We start from the raw sequence: 15,493 nt of genomic DNA on the forward strand, positions 1-15,493 counted from the left end.
TTTCACCTCATTACATGTTTTAGGAGGAAACACTTTCTTTGCACTCCTCAATCGAGATGTGAAGCGAGGCGTCTGGAAAACGGCTACTAGCATGCACTAAAGCATGTTAGCCCTGCCTTGTAAACAGGGCGAACATTTTATCTCTGCTTTTTTGGCTTTTAAAGCCAAAAAAGTGGGGATAACGCCCTAGATGATATGCCCCACCATGCTCTCCAGTACCGCCGATTTAAACTACAGCCAGCTTTTAAATAACGCTCAATGTAACGTGGACCCAATTCGCTAAGCTTCGTTTCACACGCTTTATGTTCCTGAAGCTGAAGGCTGAATTTTAACGACCTAGTAGAGCAGCTATATGTTTGGGAAATTTGCATTTATTTCTTTTCAAAACCTGTACAAAACTGACTGGGAAACACACCTTTCTGCTGGGAATCGAATTAATCCCTTCTTGACATATTGTGATAGGGCCGGTTCTAAGATTTTTGGGGCCATGGGTGAAAGGGAATGTGCGAGGCCTCTCTAATATACATAAGTGACACCTTCAGGGCTCCAGAAGCTGGTTCATTCAGACTTCTCCTGGGCCACATCGCCCCTCTCTGCCACCTACAAGTACCTCTTACACAGCTCCTATCCCGCTGAAGGTTTGAGAATAGCTTGTGGGCTGAGAGTTAAAACTGTGCAGACTGCAAAGTGCTGATAATGGGTGTCCCGCAGTGTCTCTCAATGGGAAACCTGGCCCGTCCCTTGGCTACTGGCACAAGAAGAAGTGTCCCCCTCTCCTAGGCCTCCCCACATCATCCCAAAGAGGCCCAGGGAGGGGACGCCCTCCTGTAAGCCCAATTCCAAACAGAAACAGCTTTCTTCAATGGGATCGGCAGGCACACAAGAGGTTTGGTGGTGTGTTGCACTGGTGCGTGGCCCCATGCTGGTGGACTGAGAGCAAGGCCCTGGGCAGCTGCCCACACTGCCCATGCCAAGCGCCGGTTCTGTAGTGTGAGACAAAGAAAGACTTCGCCTCTCATGTGAGGATGTCTTTAGCAGGAATAGAAGTGTCAACGGTGGAAAAACAACCCTGTGGTACAAAAGGTGAGGCTCTAGGTCTTGAAAGTGGTGGTCAGTGATCTCTTTTTCCTGGTTTCACTTCACACCGACACTCTCTGATATGGCTACATCACATGCTCTCCATCTTGTTTAATTTCCAGTCTCCAGGAGTTGCAACTTCTTCTCAATAGCACATGCACTTACATGACGATTTATGGAACAGGCAGGGGCTGGGGAATGTAACAGGACTCGACTTGCCAAGGTACCATATTATGTGAAACACGTACACACAGCAGCTGCTGCTCCCCAGAACTAAGAGAGAGTTTTTGCACAACTAGTATTCTGAGCCCAAACATTTGAAAGTGATTTCATGCGGGATAATAAAGAAAAAATGAGTTTTGGTGAAATTAGGTATTTGAATAAGCTGGGTCTGGAGGGTTAGAGGACTAATGCTTTTGCTGTAGGGGCCTGTGTTTGACCTCATGGTCACAGGTTCAAATCCCAGTGGGTCCACTTAGCCTATTATCCTTCTGAGGGCGATAAAATGTGAACCATTGAGTTGGGTAACAATAAACATGTTGTTTAGCCCCAAAATGCCCTTGAGTGAAAATGCACTTTACAAATACACATTATGTTAAGATCACACATTTTCACTGGGAAAGACACGATTTATCCAGGTTTTCTCATTTAATTTTGTACAATGCGGGCATTAGTTTTCTGTTTTCATTTAGTGCAATCAAGCCAATTAATAGGAATCTATGTGTCATTCTTTTTATGTTAACATTTTGTTTTAACCTCTTTGTGCATTTGTTTTGTTGCTGTTTTTGAATGGGGCAAACACACCCGAAGATATTGGTATGCTTTAGGTGAGGACTAGTTACATTACAACTAGGACACATTAATTCTTTATAGGCATGGGAGATTAGGTGATTTATTCAGAATCCCAGGATGCTATGCTGACTCCAAGATTCAAAGTTGGTTCCTCAGTTCCAAAGTCTGTATCTCTGGCCCTAACACCGAATCCTGGGCTCGAACTTTCAGTGGCTCGCCCACCTCTACAAATAACTCATAATAACATAAGAAAAACTAAAATGCACTGAACTCATTTGGCGCCTGAATCTCCATATTAAAAGATTTTTTTTTACTTGTTTTACACCAATGTTTCAAATGAATTCACATTTTTCGGGAAATTCATGGATGGTTTCTTGTCTTCTCCTTTGATACTTTAGAAGTCGTAGTTGCAGGAGTAGTTTTGCGAATTCTGGAGTATATTTCTCCCATGCAAAGGCTTTTTCAAATGTATTAACAGATGTTTCTTCACACATGCATACCAATCTCTCAATAGTATGATGTTACTTTAAGTGTTGCGTTTTCCTCCACAAGGAATCTATTTTCCTTTAGGCGAAACCTTGCTTTCCATTTCCCCCAATGCAGTGAGTGTTCCCTCTTCATTCTCTGGGACAGGCCTACACCTGTTCTTTGCAGGAGTACATCTACAATAGCATTCACGGGAGGAATGTGCCTTGCAAAGTTTGTGAAAACCCACTGACTCTCAGGCTCATGGGTGTTCCATGCCCTGGAGCACTACAAGACTGATTTGCTCTCACATTATATTACAACGTGCAGTGATATTAAGTGGAAGCAAATTGCTTTGCGAGTATACCTGTTCTTTTTATGAACATTTTGTACCAAAACCTTGCATTTTACATTTAGAATCGGTATTTTAACGCTGACTACCTTTACTTTCAATTGATACAATCCACTCCCTCAAAGGAACTACTGTCTTTGTTGCATGAAATGTACTGAAGACAAGACATATTTTTGTTTTGTTTTGCATCACTTGCTCCTCTGAGGCGAAAGTTATTGTCGCCACTTCTTGGAGACCCAGGCATTGGCAATCTGAAGGCAGCCGAGAGCTGCTGAAGACCTCAGCGTCAAGTGCAATGTTTACCACATGGCTTATTGTGAGCTGGAGCGGGTATTTGTTGTGCTGCCTGTTATTTTTAAATTGGCATGCCACTTTCATTTATTGGACAGGATTGCATCCTTTGTGTTTTATGCGTTGTAACCCAAAAAACGAAATTGACTGATTGACTATTTATTTTGTAAATTCTATGTGGTTTTCAGAAAGCAATATTTGCGACTTTGTTTGAAACTGGAAAATATACTTATTACTAACCCTGGGTGTAGTTCGTGTAGTAGCGTTACGCGTAGCTACGCGGAGTGCACTTTGCACTGCGTGAGCTACGCGAACTGCGTAGTGTACTATGCAAAATGCTGTTCGCACTGATTGCACAGTGCCGGATGCTTGTCAACACTGCAATCAGCTTGCACAGTGCAAGCGGTCGTTTTCTGTCGCTTGAGTAGATTTGTCGAGCATACGCGACCACTCGCAATGAGAAAACTGACCTCCCCGCGTTCAGAATCTCGCCGGAAGGTTTATTTTCCACGCTCGCGATCGGCAACTTGATGTTGCTGATCGCGGACGAGGAAAAAGTCTTGCCGAGATGTCATTGTGCTCACTCGTGGTCGCCAACTTGATGTTGAGGACCGCGAGCAAGCAAAAAATGACCACTGCACTACTCTACGCGTGTTTGCACTGTGCTATGTGCAATTCGCGTAGTGTGAAGTAGAGCAAACTTCGCAAACTACGCGAGCATAGGTTAGTACTTTGCCCAGGGTTATTTATTACCAGGAAGCTTTTAAGTATATTTGTGTGTCAGATAACGTGGATACATTCTCCTCAGTCTCCACCTTTATTGTATCTGTCATCTTTAGATGGAAATGTCTTTCACATTTGGAAATACTAACATATGAGGCCGGGCAATGAATAGCACTGTGTTATGAAATGAGATATCCTAGAAGTGATTTTACTGCCACCTTTTAAGATTTTATGCATAGTCCATTAATATGTTTATCTTTTTTACATCTATCTTGATATATTGTGAAATAGAGTGAAATGTATTTGAATGTATTAAATTTTGCTGCTTATGCCGCAAATAATAATGTATTAAATTTTGCTGCTTATGCTGCAAATACTAACATAGGAGATTGGGTGATGAATAGTACTGTGCAATGAAATGAGACATACTACTTACCCTACAAGTAGCATAAGATGTGATTTTTTAGACACTTAAGATTCTTATGTACAATTTATCAATATTTATTCTGTTTAAACCTGCCTTGGCATATTGTGTAATAGAGTGAATTGTATTTTAGTGTAATCTTTCCTGTTTTTGTGATTCTTTTATGGATACTAATATATCCATATAAAGAGATACTGGAAGACTGAATTTACACCAAGCCATTTGCAACACATACATTTCACTTGGGTGGGCAAATAGCTTTGCTCACCTACACTGAATATTTACTTGACGTGTTTGTTTATCAAATGTTACCTGCGCATCAATGGAAAAATCAAAAAGGTACTCTGGAAGACGCAAGCATGCAAGAGGCTCTCTCGCTTCTCACAGTTCTACAGCATGGCTGATGGTCTGTGGTGTGTTTTTGCAGGTCGTGCGTCACAGATATGTGTGAGTGTCCGGTACATAAAAACTGCTACTGCGAATCCTTCATCGCCTACGCCAGAGCCTGCCAGCGAGAGGGCATCCGGGTCCAATGGAAGCCAGAACAGAACTGTGCAGGTAAGACCAAAGAGTGAATAGCTGATGTGTGGTACTGTCTGTTTATTGTCTCCTAAATGCTTCAGGTGCCAGCAGGCAGAAGTTGTTCTACCTTTCCTGTCTGTGCTGTCACCTTGACCTCAATATCTAACAAGTGCCAGGTTTATACACTCTGTACTGCTCACTGCGTTTGCCGTCTCTTTTAAATCTCTCAGCTAGTAATTGAACCCTTGTATTTGTGTTTTTACATTTATTGGAAAATGTTAGCGCCTAGTGACACCTTTCAGAAATATTAGAGCACTACAAGGACTGAACATTAGGTAGTGCAATCAAATAGTTAAAGGGAACAACACACCGTGACAGTACGAGTTATAGGAATCATAGTCTCCTATTTATATTTAAGTGCATACTCTCTATTTTATGGTACACGTTACCAATTAGTACTTCATAGTTTTCAACATAGGCTCCACATGTGCAAGTCTTTTGAAGTGGACATACTGTTCACATGCTTCACGTTTTGATGTAGGTTGTTGTACAGGCCTGCCCCAGGGGCATGTAGCCGGTGACAATAACTAACTCCCTGTTTTTAGCCCCTTGGGAGCTTAGTTACAAGCTCAGTGCTCTGCCGGAATGTCACTTTTATTGACGTTCCGGCGGCACACTGGGCTTACAAACAACACGTTTAATATAGTGTTGAATGTTAGTAATCTACCTATTTCCAAATGCCCTCAGATATCTACAGGCCAGAGCACTGGAGCACATGGAGATAAAGGGATTTTCTCAGTTTCATTTGTCAAAGTTGAAAAATCAGGACTAGACCTCAGGTCTGTTGACAACACCTGACACTTTGGCTACTTAACCCACTTAGTTGCGACTCTCTTCTCTGTTCTTACATGAGTTTTCTAGTGGTTTCTAAATTAAAAAAAAAAGGTAGGGGGTCAGAACTGAGGGTGCTTAACGATTTAAAACTGAGGGAGATTGGTCTCGGGCACAAAAAGCTTTTTCTGTGCTTAGTTGAGTCCTTCTCCAAGAATAGGCATCAGCCACACCTTAATTTCCAGGTGCGAAATCCACAGAATTTTCTCAGAGCAATTGTTTTTTTAATCGAGGAGTATATGGAACTTACTCATCTATTCACTCTCTCATCCGTCCATACCGCCAGTCATCCATTCATTTGAAATGGCCACCTAGTCATTCATCCAAATATCCATCCACCCAAACATACCCTCATGCTTCCTTTTGCTCATCCACTTATCCATCAATCTAGTAACCCACCTAGTTACCCACCCTCTTAACCATTGATTATCTCACCCATCCACCCTCTTGGAACCTCAGCTCACCCATCCAAATTATATCATCCATCTGTCCATCTATCTGTCTATCCTTATAACAATGTAGCCATTAACCTGTATTCAATGTCATCTAACCATCCACTCACTCACATGTAAACTCACCATCCAGCCACCTGCTCACCCACACACAAATGTGTCTATCTGGTCACCCACTCATCCACATATAAAGGGGTCAACTCACCCACCCAGTAATTCACACAGAAACTGTGTGTCTTCCCACCTTTCCTTAGCATCATAACTCTTGCATCTACCCACCTCTTGATCCACGCATACAAATGCACTAGTTCTCCACCCACTCATTTACAAATGCAAATATTCAAATCTTTCCTCCCACACATTCACTGCCCCTTTTTTATTCACTCATCCATATACGCACCACCCATTTGTCCAGGCACTTAACTATACACGTGTCTGCTGATTAATTCATCCACTCATCCACCTATTTACCCACCCATGCAGATGCCAGTGCATCTAAACCCAACAACCCACATTTTCATCCATTTTGTCACTCACAAACTTGCCTACCCAAGTATCTAATTACTTATCCATCAATGTACAGACCCTTCCAACTACACTTTTTCACTAATCATTATAATTACTTATCCACAAACTCACCAGTTATTCATGTTTCCATAAACCACACTCGCCCCTGCACATCTGTGCTACCACACAAGTACCTTTCCAACTATCCAAACTCACACACACCCACACTCACACTCATCCATCCATTCATGTGCTCACGGATCATTGCAACCAGTTGCATACACAAACTCATACACCAATGAAAGAACTCTTCCACTTGTAAAGAAATAGGAATTCAGGATGAAGGGGACACTGTAAGAGAGGAAGTCTGTGCCACTGTCAGTTATCGCCATTCACAAGAAGCAATTCATGCTGAAATCCACCTAGTTAAAAGTACTCAACGTTAAACACAGTGATCATCTTAGTATAAGTGGTACTAAAACAGCATTATGATGTACTGTAGTGATATGTGATAAGATCAAAGTTTTTAAAAGTACCGTGCATTTGTAAAGTGCACGTTCACCCCTAGGTATCTTAGCACTTATTAATAGATGTTTATTGTTACCCAACGGTATTCATTTTATCAACTTCAGATGGATGAAAGGTTGAGTGGATCTGCTGGGATTTGAACCTAAGACCATGAGGCCAAAAGAGGACTAGGCAGTGGAGGCATTAGTCCACGGAGCCACCAGACCCACCACAACCACGTTCCCCAGGTTTAATGTCAATGTGGAGTGTTATCTCAAAGGAACTTGCAGTGGAAGTCTCGTTAGTAAAAAGAGGTCAGGCAGTTGCAAAGTTTTAGTTCAGACCTTGCTGGGGCACCTAATACCATTATCTCACCCCAATGTTGATGGGTACAGCCATTTTCCAACCATTTCAAGTGGAGTGATGGTCCTCCGCTCCAACAGAACTGGCCCCAACAGGACACAGGAATTCTTGCACTGGCCTTGACCAAACTGGACTACAATGGCATGCATAATACAGGCATCACCGGCGTGCATTATACAGACGTGCTTTATTATCTCGTAGATCACCTATAAAAGCTCCCCAGTAGAGTGGCCCTCTCAAAGCTTTGGTTCCTGTGCCGGCATCAGATGTCACAAACAGTGAGGATCTTCACCTGACCCCCATTGAGTTAGACGGCCTCAGGTACATGACTTTGTCTTGTACGCCGCACTATCCAAAGCAAGAGGTCTAGATATCTAAGCAACAAACTAACGTTGAATCACAGTCTCAGGACATAGACAGTCTGGAATTGAAACATTCCCAATGGAGGCAACAAAAGCTACACTGCTAGTTACTTATACTCGTCAAACTGGAGTGACATTGGTAAGCCAGCAGTGGCTCCCTTGGCTATCCCTGTTAATTCAACAGCACATTTAAATTATTAAACTAATTTTACATTTAATAATGTAACCTTCTCACAGGTGGGTATTCATTTCTTTGATTAATGTGCTGTATGGTGCCATTACAACACTAACACCTCAATAGCTTTGATCGGATGGGTGCAGGACCCTTGCTTTTCCGGATATTTATGGAAAATCATGAACATAAGGTTTATAATAATTGTATTTACATCGCTGATGTTTTAACTTATAAAACGAACGGGAACGTTTTAACTTTAACTTTGACATTTTAATAAACTATTTCTGGAAATGTGTTGGTAAGATATAACTGCATCTGTCTCACTCCGTCCCTGAATCACTCAGCCTGTGACCCACTGACTCTAATTCATACTTAGTCACTCTAACTTAGTCCCACTCATTTTCATTCATTCTCAATCAATCTTACTGTGATTCATCCAATCTCCCTGAATCGCCTAGTCTCATTCATTCTCACTAATTCCTACTTATTTCCACCCATTCAGACATAGTAAGTCTCACTAATTCCTACTCTGTCTCACTCATTCTGCCTCACTCACACTGTGACTCACTAGGTCTTACACACAGCAACACTCACTGTCATTCTCCCTCACAGTAACCCTCTTTGTCATTTTCCCTCAAAGTAAAACTCACATTCTCCCTCCCAGTTACACTCATCATTATTGTCCCTCACAGTAGCACCCCCTGTCATTCTGCCTCATAGTTACATTCACTGTCCTCACAGTTATACTCAGTCATTCTCCCTCACAGGTACACTCAGTGTCATTCGCCCTCACAGTAACACTGTCATTCTCCCTCGCACTTACACTCACAGTCCTCACAGTTATGCCTAGTCATTCTATCTCACAATTTCACTCAGTCAGTCTCTTTCACAGTTACCTCACTGACACTCTCCCTCACAGTAACACTCGCTATCATTCTTCCTCATAGTTACACTCACTGTCATTTTCCAGCACAGTAACACTCACTGTCATTGTACCTCAGTGTTACACTTACTGTCATTCTCCCTCACAGTATCTCACTGCCATTCTCCCTCACAGTAAAACTCAGTCATTCTCCCTAACAGTAACACTCATCATCATTCTCCATCAAAGGAGCACTCACTGTCATTCTCCCTCACAGATACACTCACTGTCCTCACAGTTACACTCAGTCATTCTCCCTTCATAGTTACACTCAGTCATTCTCCCTCACAGTAGAGCTCACTGTCATTCTCCCTCACAGTTACACTCAAAGTAATTCTTCTTCACAGTAACACTGTCATTCATTCTCCCTCACAGTTAAATTTACTGTCATTTTCCCTCACAGTTACACTCACAGTCATCACAGTTACACTCTCCCTCAGTCAGTCTCCCTCACAGTAAACTCACTGCCATTCTACCTCACAGTTACACCTAGTCATTCTCCCTCACAGTGACATGACACTTACTATCAATTTTCCTCATAGTTACACTCACTGTCATTTTCCCGTACAGTAACATTCACTGTCTTTGTCCCTCACAGTTACACTTGCTGTCATTCTCCCTCATAGTATCTCAATATCATTCTCCCTCACAGTAACACTCACTGTCATTCGCCCTCACAGTTACACTCACTGTCCTCATAACTATACTCAGTCATTCTCCCTCATAGTTATACAGTCAATCTCCCTCACAGTAACACTCACTGTCATTGTCCCTCACTATCAATCATTCACACTCATACTTACTCTTCCTATCACTTATTGTCACTCACTGGTTTCCTTAATTGATTCTCTCACTTTCACACAGACACACACCCATACAATAACCTATTATTATGAGGACTGGCGATTGACCGTAATGAAGTGTGTAATTACTATTCTAACTCTACACGCTCTTTGATAGTAGGGTAGGTTAAAACGTACTGAGGCAAATCTACCTGTGCATCTACTTTTTTGATACACTCACCCAAAACTACCTAAACACACTATGGGGACAGGTCCTCACAACGCACCAATTCTCACAAAGATAGTGTTTGTCTGGTTCTGACAAGGTTAACCAACGCTATGAGGACAGAGTCAGTCCCCACAGCATGGGTTATACATGCCCACACACACACTCACACACACATTCACATGCTGTCTCTCACAGACACTCTCACCCAAAAACTCACACATACACACTTACCCACATGCACAGCACACAACATTTAAAAGATTAAAGCTTTTTTTTTATACTTACCATGCTCCTTTCAACTTCCAGTGCTGGGGCATGAAACTGAAATCTCAAATCTGCACAGTTGGAAATTTTAGTTTTTAGTCTCTACTCTTTCACTCCACCCTTTCCCAACTCTGCGATGAGTTGGGGAAGGGTGGGTGAGCGCTGATAGATGTAAAGCTACGGGGACTGCAGGCCTCAAGCCTGCAGTGCCAATGTCTACCTTTAGCTGTGTCGCTTAGCCCATCTCAAATGAGGGAGGCCCCAGGAACGGCTCGTGCAGGGCGTTATACCAGGGCGGTGACGTCAGGCGGGGGAGGGTCAGGGTGGGGGGTTGTAAAATGCGGGATATGGACCATTACAGGTAAGTACCAAAAAAATAAAATAAAACAAATTTCGTTGCCCGCTCTGCATCGCCAAATGTGATGCAGCGAGGGCAACGAAATTCGTACCTTGGTGATCCTGTGCCAGCCACCAGACAGAGACTGTTGCCAGAATTTTAATGATACCAACAGTAAATAATAGATTATTATTAACTCTTGGTAGAATAAATCAAATGGACCAGAACACAGGGGGGAAGTGGGCCCACTAAGAGGAGCCGCCACTGGACTGTGTTGCCAGTCTTTGCTTCTTTATCTACAACAAACAATATTTGCTTGACTGGGAAACCCACCCTAAATTAAAGATTAAATCAAACACAGTGCAGCACTGGACAGCAAAGAATATCAAGACATCCGGATTTATAAGCGCAAAACATTAATGTAAGTGCATTCATATTGTCCTATCGCTCACAATCAGCAGTGGCACGAAAAAAGGTGTTCACATTATATTGAGCTTAACACTCACATCTTCTCCATCTCGCATGCCTAACCTATTAACATCTCGAGGGCTTGTCAGTTTCCTCTTGCATCCGTCTTCTGATTCCCTTCTCTTTCCTCGCCCACCCCTCCAAGACAACATATTCTCGCACCCTTCATTGGCTTTGTTCCTTGTACAGTAAGGAGGGAAATACCGCGCAGGACTAATTACCTCCTTTCTTGCGATGCGCAAATCGTGACGATAGAACGCTTTTGCCTCCTACGCACATATATGTCCGGCCAACACTTAATAGGATGAATGGGTGTAATACTATTTCAAGAACTAAGTGGTTGATACAAAATGGCCGGAAAGTCCTAAGTGCAATAACGCACCGAGTTTCGTAGGCATTGTTTTTATAAGTGACACTCTGCGGTAGGTTGTTATTAAACGCGTGTAGTTAAAGGCCTGCAAGAGGACCATTTGACCAAAGCACATCTCCAACTAATGCGAGCCATTGCCGTGGTCTAGCAAATGGGCAAATGCCTTCTGTGTGTTTAGCGTCATAGCTATCAAAGTAAAGTGTTAGTAAGTGAATTCATGCTGAGAAAATGGACCTTTAATGGAGGCCCACAAGAGAAAATGAATGCGTATTGACTGGCTGTCATGTCTTGATTGGTATCTCGAGTGAGTTGGATTCAAGGAACCTGTAGCATGTGCCTTGTTAATTGAGCCAAATGCTGGGTTTGCCTTTTCGTCATGGGAAGATGAGCTGTGTACTTCATGCCGTGTTCCACTCCAAACCGGAAAGAGAACTCACTTTCCGCTCCGGTGCCAAGCGTTGAGATTCTCAGACTGTAAATGCAGCCATGCCTTGTGCCAAGCTATTAACCTGCTGCTGTTCGCCATTATTTGGTCTGCAGGTACACTGCTTACACTGACATAACAAATTAACTGTGGGTGAGATTTATCAACACTTTGCTCTGTTGCACCACAAGTGACACACATAGTGGCGAGCTGTTGATTTCTTATTTAATTTTCATTGCAAAACGTCAATTGCTCTGGAAAGCTGCCTAAAAGTAATATCCAAAGTAGCGCTATGCACTATTTTGTACTACTTTGCCTCGAGTGGACGTCTCATGGGGAGGGGGGGGGGGGGGAGTACATGCATGTTCCCATGCTAACTAACACACATGAGTTTTGAGGGACAGCCCTCTCTACTTAGGCTTGTACATAAGGGAATGCTCCAAAAAAATGCCTCCTTACCTTAAGATTCTCCGAACTTGTCAAACTATGCTTGTGTGCTGGAATGTACAACACATACACAAAATAGGAAACCTTTTAATGTAAGTATGACCATACCTTTTTTCTACTAGAAAGATACATATCCAGTATGAAAGCAATGCTAGACATCATCGTAATTGTGCACCAGAGCTGGGGAGGAGAATTACAGTGCCATATTTAAATAGATACGGGGGCATATTACCAAGCAATAGCGATAATTATCGACCTTGAAGAGGAGACTTCTACGCTGCTGGTCGTCCCAGACTCGACCTTTCTTCCTGCTTTGCTGTGCCCGGTCTCCCTCCCGCCGCCGCTGTTGTCACCTTAGCGGCCGCCGAGAGGAGGGAGACTACAACTCCCAGCCTGCCCAGCGACCCGGATCCACTCCAGCGGGGTCATCGCGCCCTGAGGCGCTAGAAAAACGCTGCTCCCTCGGCAGAGCGGGTGTCCTGACCTTGAAGAGGAGACTTCTACGCTGCTGGTCGTCCCAGACTCGACCTTTCTTCCTGCTTTGCTGTGCCCGGTCTCCCTCCCGCCGCCGCTGTTGTCACCTTAGCGGCCGCCGAGAGGAGGGAGACTACAACTCCCAGCCTGCCCAGCGACCCGGATCCACTCCAGCGGGGTCATCGCGCCCTGAGGCGCTAGAAAAACGCTGCTCCCTCGGCAGAGCGGGTGTCCTGACCTTGAAGAGGAGACTTTTACACTGCTGGTCGTCCCAGACTCGACCTTTCTTCCTGCTTTGCTGTGCCCGGTCTCCCTCCCGCCGCCGCTGTTGTCACCTTAGCGGCCGCCGAGAGGAGGGAGACTACAACTCCCAGCCTGCCCAGCGACCCGGATCCACTCCAGCGGGGTCATCGCGCCCTGAGGCGCTAGAAAAACGCTGCTCCCTCGGCAGAGCGGGTGTCCTGACCTTGAAGAGGAGACTTCTACGCTGCTGGTCGTCCCAGACTCGACCTTTCTTCCTGCTTTGCTGTGCCCGGTCTCCCTCCCGCCGCCGCTGTTGTCACCTTAGCGGCCGCCGAGAGGAGGGAGACTACAACTCCCAGCCTGCCCAGCGACCCGGATCCACTCCAGCGGGGTCATCGCGCCCTGAGGCGCTAGAAAAACGCTGCTCCCTCGGCAGAGCGGGTGTCCTGACCTTGAAGAGGAGACTTCTACGCTGCTGGTCGTCCCAGACTCGACCTTTCTTCCTGCTTTGCTGTGCCCGGTCTCCCTCCCGCCGCCGCTGTTGTCACCTTAGCGGCCGCCGAGAGGAGGGAGACTACAACTCCCAGCCTGCCCAGCGACCCGGATCCACTCCAGCGGGGTCATCGCGCCCTGAGGCGCTAGAAAAACGCTGCTCCCTCGGCAGAGCGGGTGTCCTGACCTTGAAGAGGAGACTTTTACACTGCTGGTCGTCCCAGACTCGACCTTTCTTCCTGCTTTGCTGTGCCCGGTCTCCCTCCCGCCGCCGCTGTTGTCACCTTAGCGGCCGCCGAGAGGAGGGAGACTACAACTCCCAGCCTGCCCAGCGACCCGGATCCACTCCAGCGGGGTCATCGCGCCCTGAGGCGCTAGAAAAACGCTGCTCCCTCGGCAGAGCGGGTGTCCTGACCTTGAAGAGGAGACTTCTACGCTGCTGGTCGTCCCAGACTCGACCTTTCTTCCTGCTTTGCTGTGCCCGGTCTCCCTCCCGCCGCCGCTGTTGTCACCTTAGCGGCCGCCGAGAGGAGGGAGACTACAACTCCCAGCCTGCCCAGCGACCCGGATCCACTCCAGCGGGGTCATCGCGCCCTGAGGCGCTAGAAAAACGCTGCTCCCTCGGCAGAGCGGGTGTCCTGACCTTGAAGAGGAGACTTCTACGCTGCTGGTCGTCCCAGACTCGACCTTTCTTCCTGCTTTGCTGTGCCCGGTCTCCCTCCCGCCGCCGCTGTTGTCACCTTAGCGGCCGCCGAGAGGAGGGAGACTACAACTCCCAGCCTGCCCAGCGACCCGGATCCACTCCAGCGGGGTCATCGCGCCCTGAGGCGCTAGAAAAACGCTGCTCCCTCGGCAGAGCGGGTGTCCTGACCTTGAAGAGGAGACTTTTACACTGCTGGTCGTCCCAGACTCGACCTTTCTTCCTGCTTTGCTGTGCCCGGTCTCCCTCCCGCCGCCGCTGTTGTCACCTTAGCGGCCGCCGAGAGGAGGGAGACTACAACTCCCAGCCTGCCCAGCGACCCGGATCCACTCCAGCGGGGTCATCGCGCCCTGAGGCGCTAGAAAAACGCTGCTCCCTCGGCAGAGCGGGTGTCCTGACCTTGAAGAGGAGACTTCTACGCTGCTGGTCGTCCCAGACTCGACCTTTCTTCCTGCTTTGCTGTGCCCGGTCTCCCTCCCGCCGCCACTGTTGTCACCTTAGCGGCCGCCGAGAGGAGGGAGACTACAACTCCCAGCCGGCCCAGCGACCCGGATCCACTCCAGCGGGGTCATCGCGCCCTGAGGCGCTAGAAAAACGCTGCTCCCTCGGCAGAGCGGGTGTCCTGACCTTGAAGAGGAGACTTCTACGCTGCTGGTCGTCCCAGACTCGACCTTTCTTCCTGCTTTGCTGTGCCCGGTCTCCCTCCCGCCGCCGCTGTTGTCACCTTAGCGGCCGCCGAGAGGAGGGAGACTACAACTCCCAGCCTGCCCAGCGACCCGGATCCACTCCAGCGGGGTCATCGCGCCCTGAGGCGCTATAAAAACGCTGCTCCCTCGGCAGAGCGGGTGTCCTGACCTTGAAGAGGAGACTTCTACGCTGCTGGTCGTCCCAGACTCGACCTTTCTTCCTGCTTTGCTGTGCCCGGTCTCCCTCCCGCCGCCGCTGTTGTCACCTTAGCGGCCGCCGAGAGGAGGGAGACTACAACTCCCAGCCTGCCCAGCGACCCGGATCCACTCCAGCGGGGTCATCGCGCCCTGAGGCGCTAGAAAAACGCTGCTCCCTCGGCAGAGCGGGTGTCCTGACCTTGAAGAGGAGACTTCTACGCTGCTGGTCGTCCCAGACTCGACCTTTCTTCCTGCTTTGCTGTGCCCGGTCTCCCTCCCGCCGCCGCTGTTGTCACCTTAGCGGCCGCCGAGAGGAGGGAGACTACAACTCCCAGCCTGCCCAGCGACCCGGATCCACTCCAGCGGGGTCATCGCGCCCTGAGGCGCTAGAAAAACGCTGCTCCCTCGGCAGAGCGGGTGTCCTGACCTTGAAGAGGAGACTTCTACGCTGCTGGTCGTCCCAGACTCGACCTTTCTTCCTGCTTTGCTGTGCCCGGTCTCCCTCCCGCCGCCGCTGTTGTCACCTTAGCGGCCGCCGAGAGGAGGGAGACTAC

At 46.9% G+C, this 15,493-nt stretch overlaps 1 protein-coding gene across 1 annotated transcript in view; it reads left to right on the forward strand.

Annotated features, from left to right (window-relative positions):
* The window catches only part of BMPER (BMP binding endothelial regulator), a 477,629-nt gene that overhangs the window by 441,966 nt on the left and 20,170 nt on the right, over positions 1 to 15,493 (forward strand). Inside the window, exon 14 of the mRNA XM_086964813.1 lies at positions 4,552 to 4,682. Coding sequence (XP_086820939.1) covers positions 4,552 to 4,682 — 131 coding nt within the window. The remainder of the gene's footprint in view (positions 1 to 4,551; positions 4,683 to 15,493) is intronic.

Source organism: Lissotriton vulgaris, chromosome 4_1, assembly GCF_964263255.1.
Source record: "Lissotriton vulgaris chromosome 4_1, aLisVul1.2, whole genome shotgun sequence".
Classification (NCBI taxonomy): Eukaryota; Metazoa; Chordata; class Amphibia; order Caudata; family Salamandridae; genus Lissotriton; species Lissotriton vulgaris.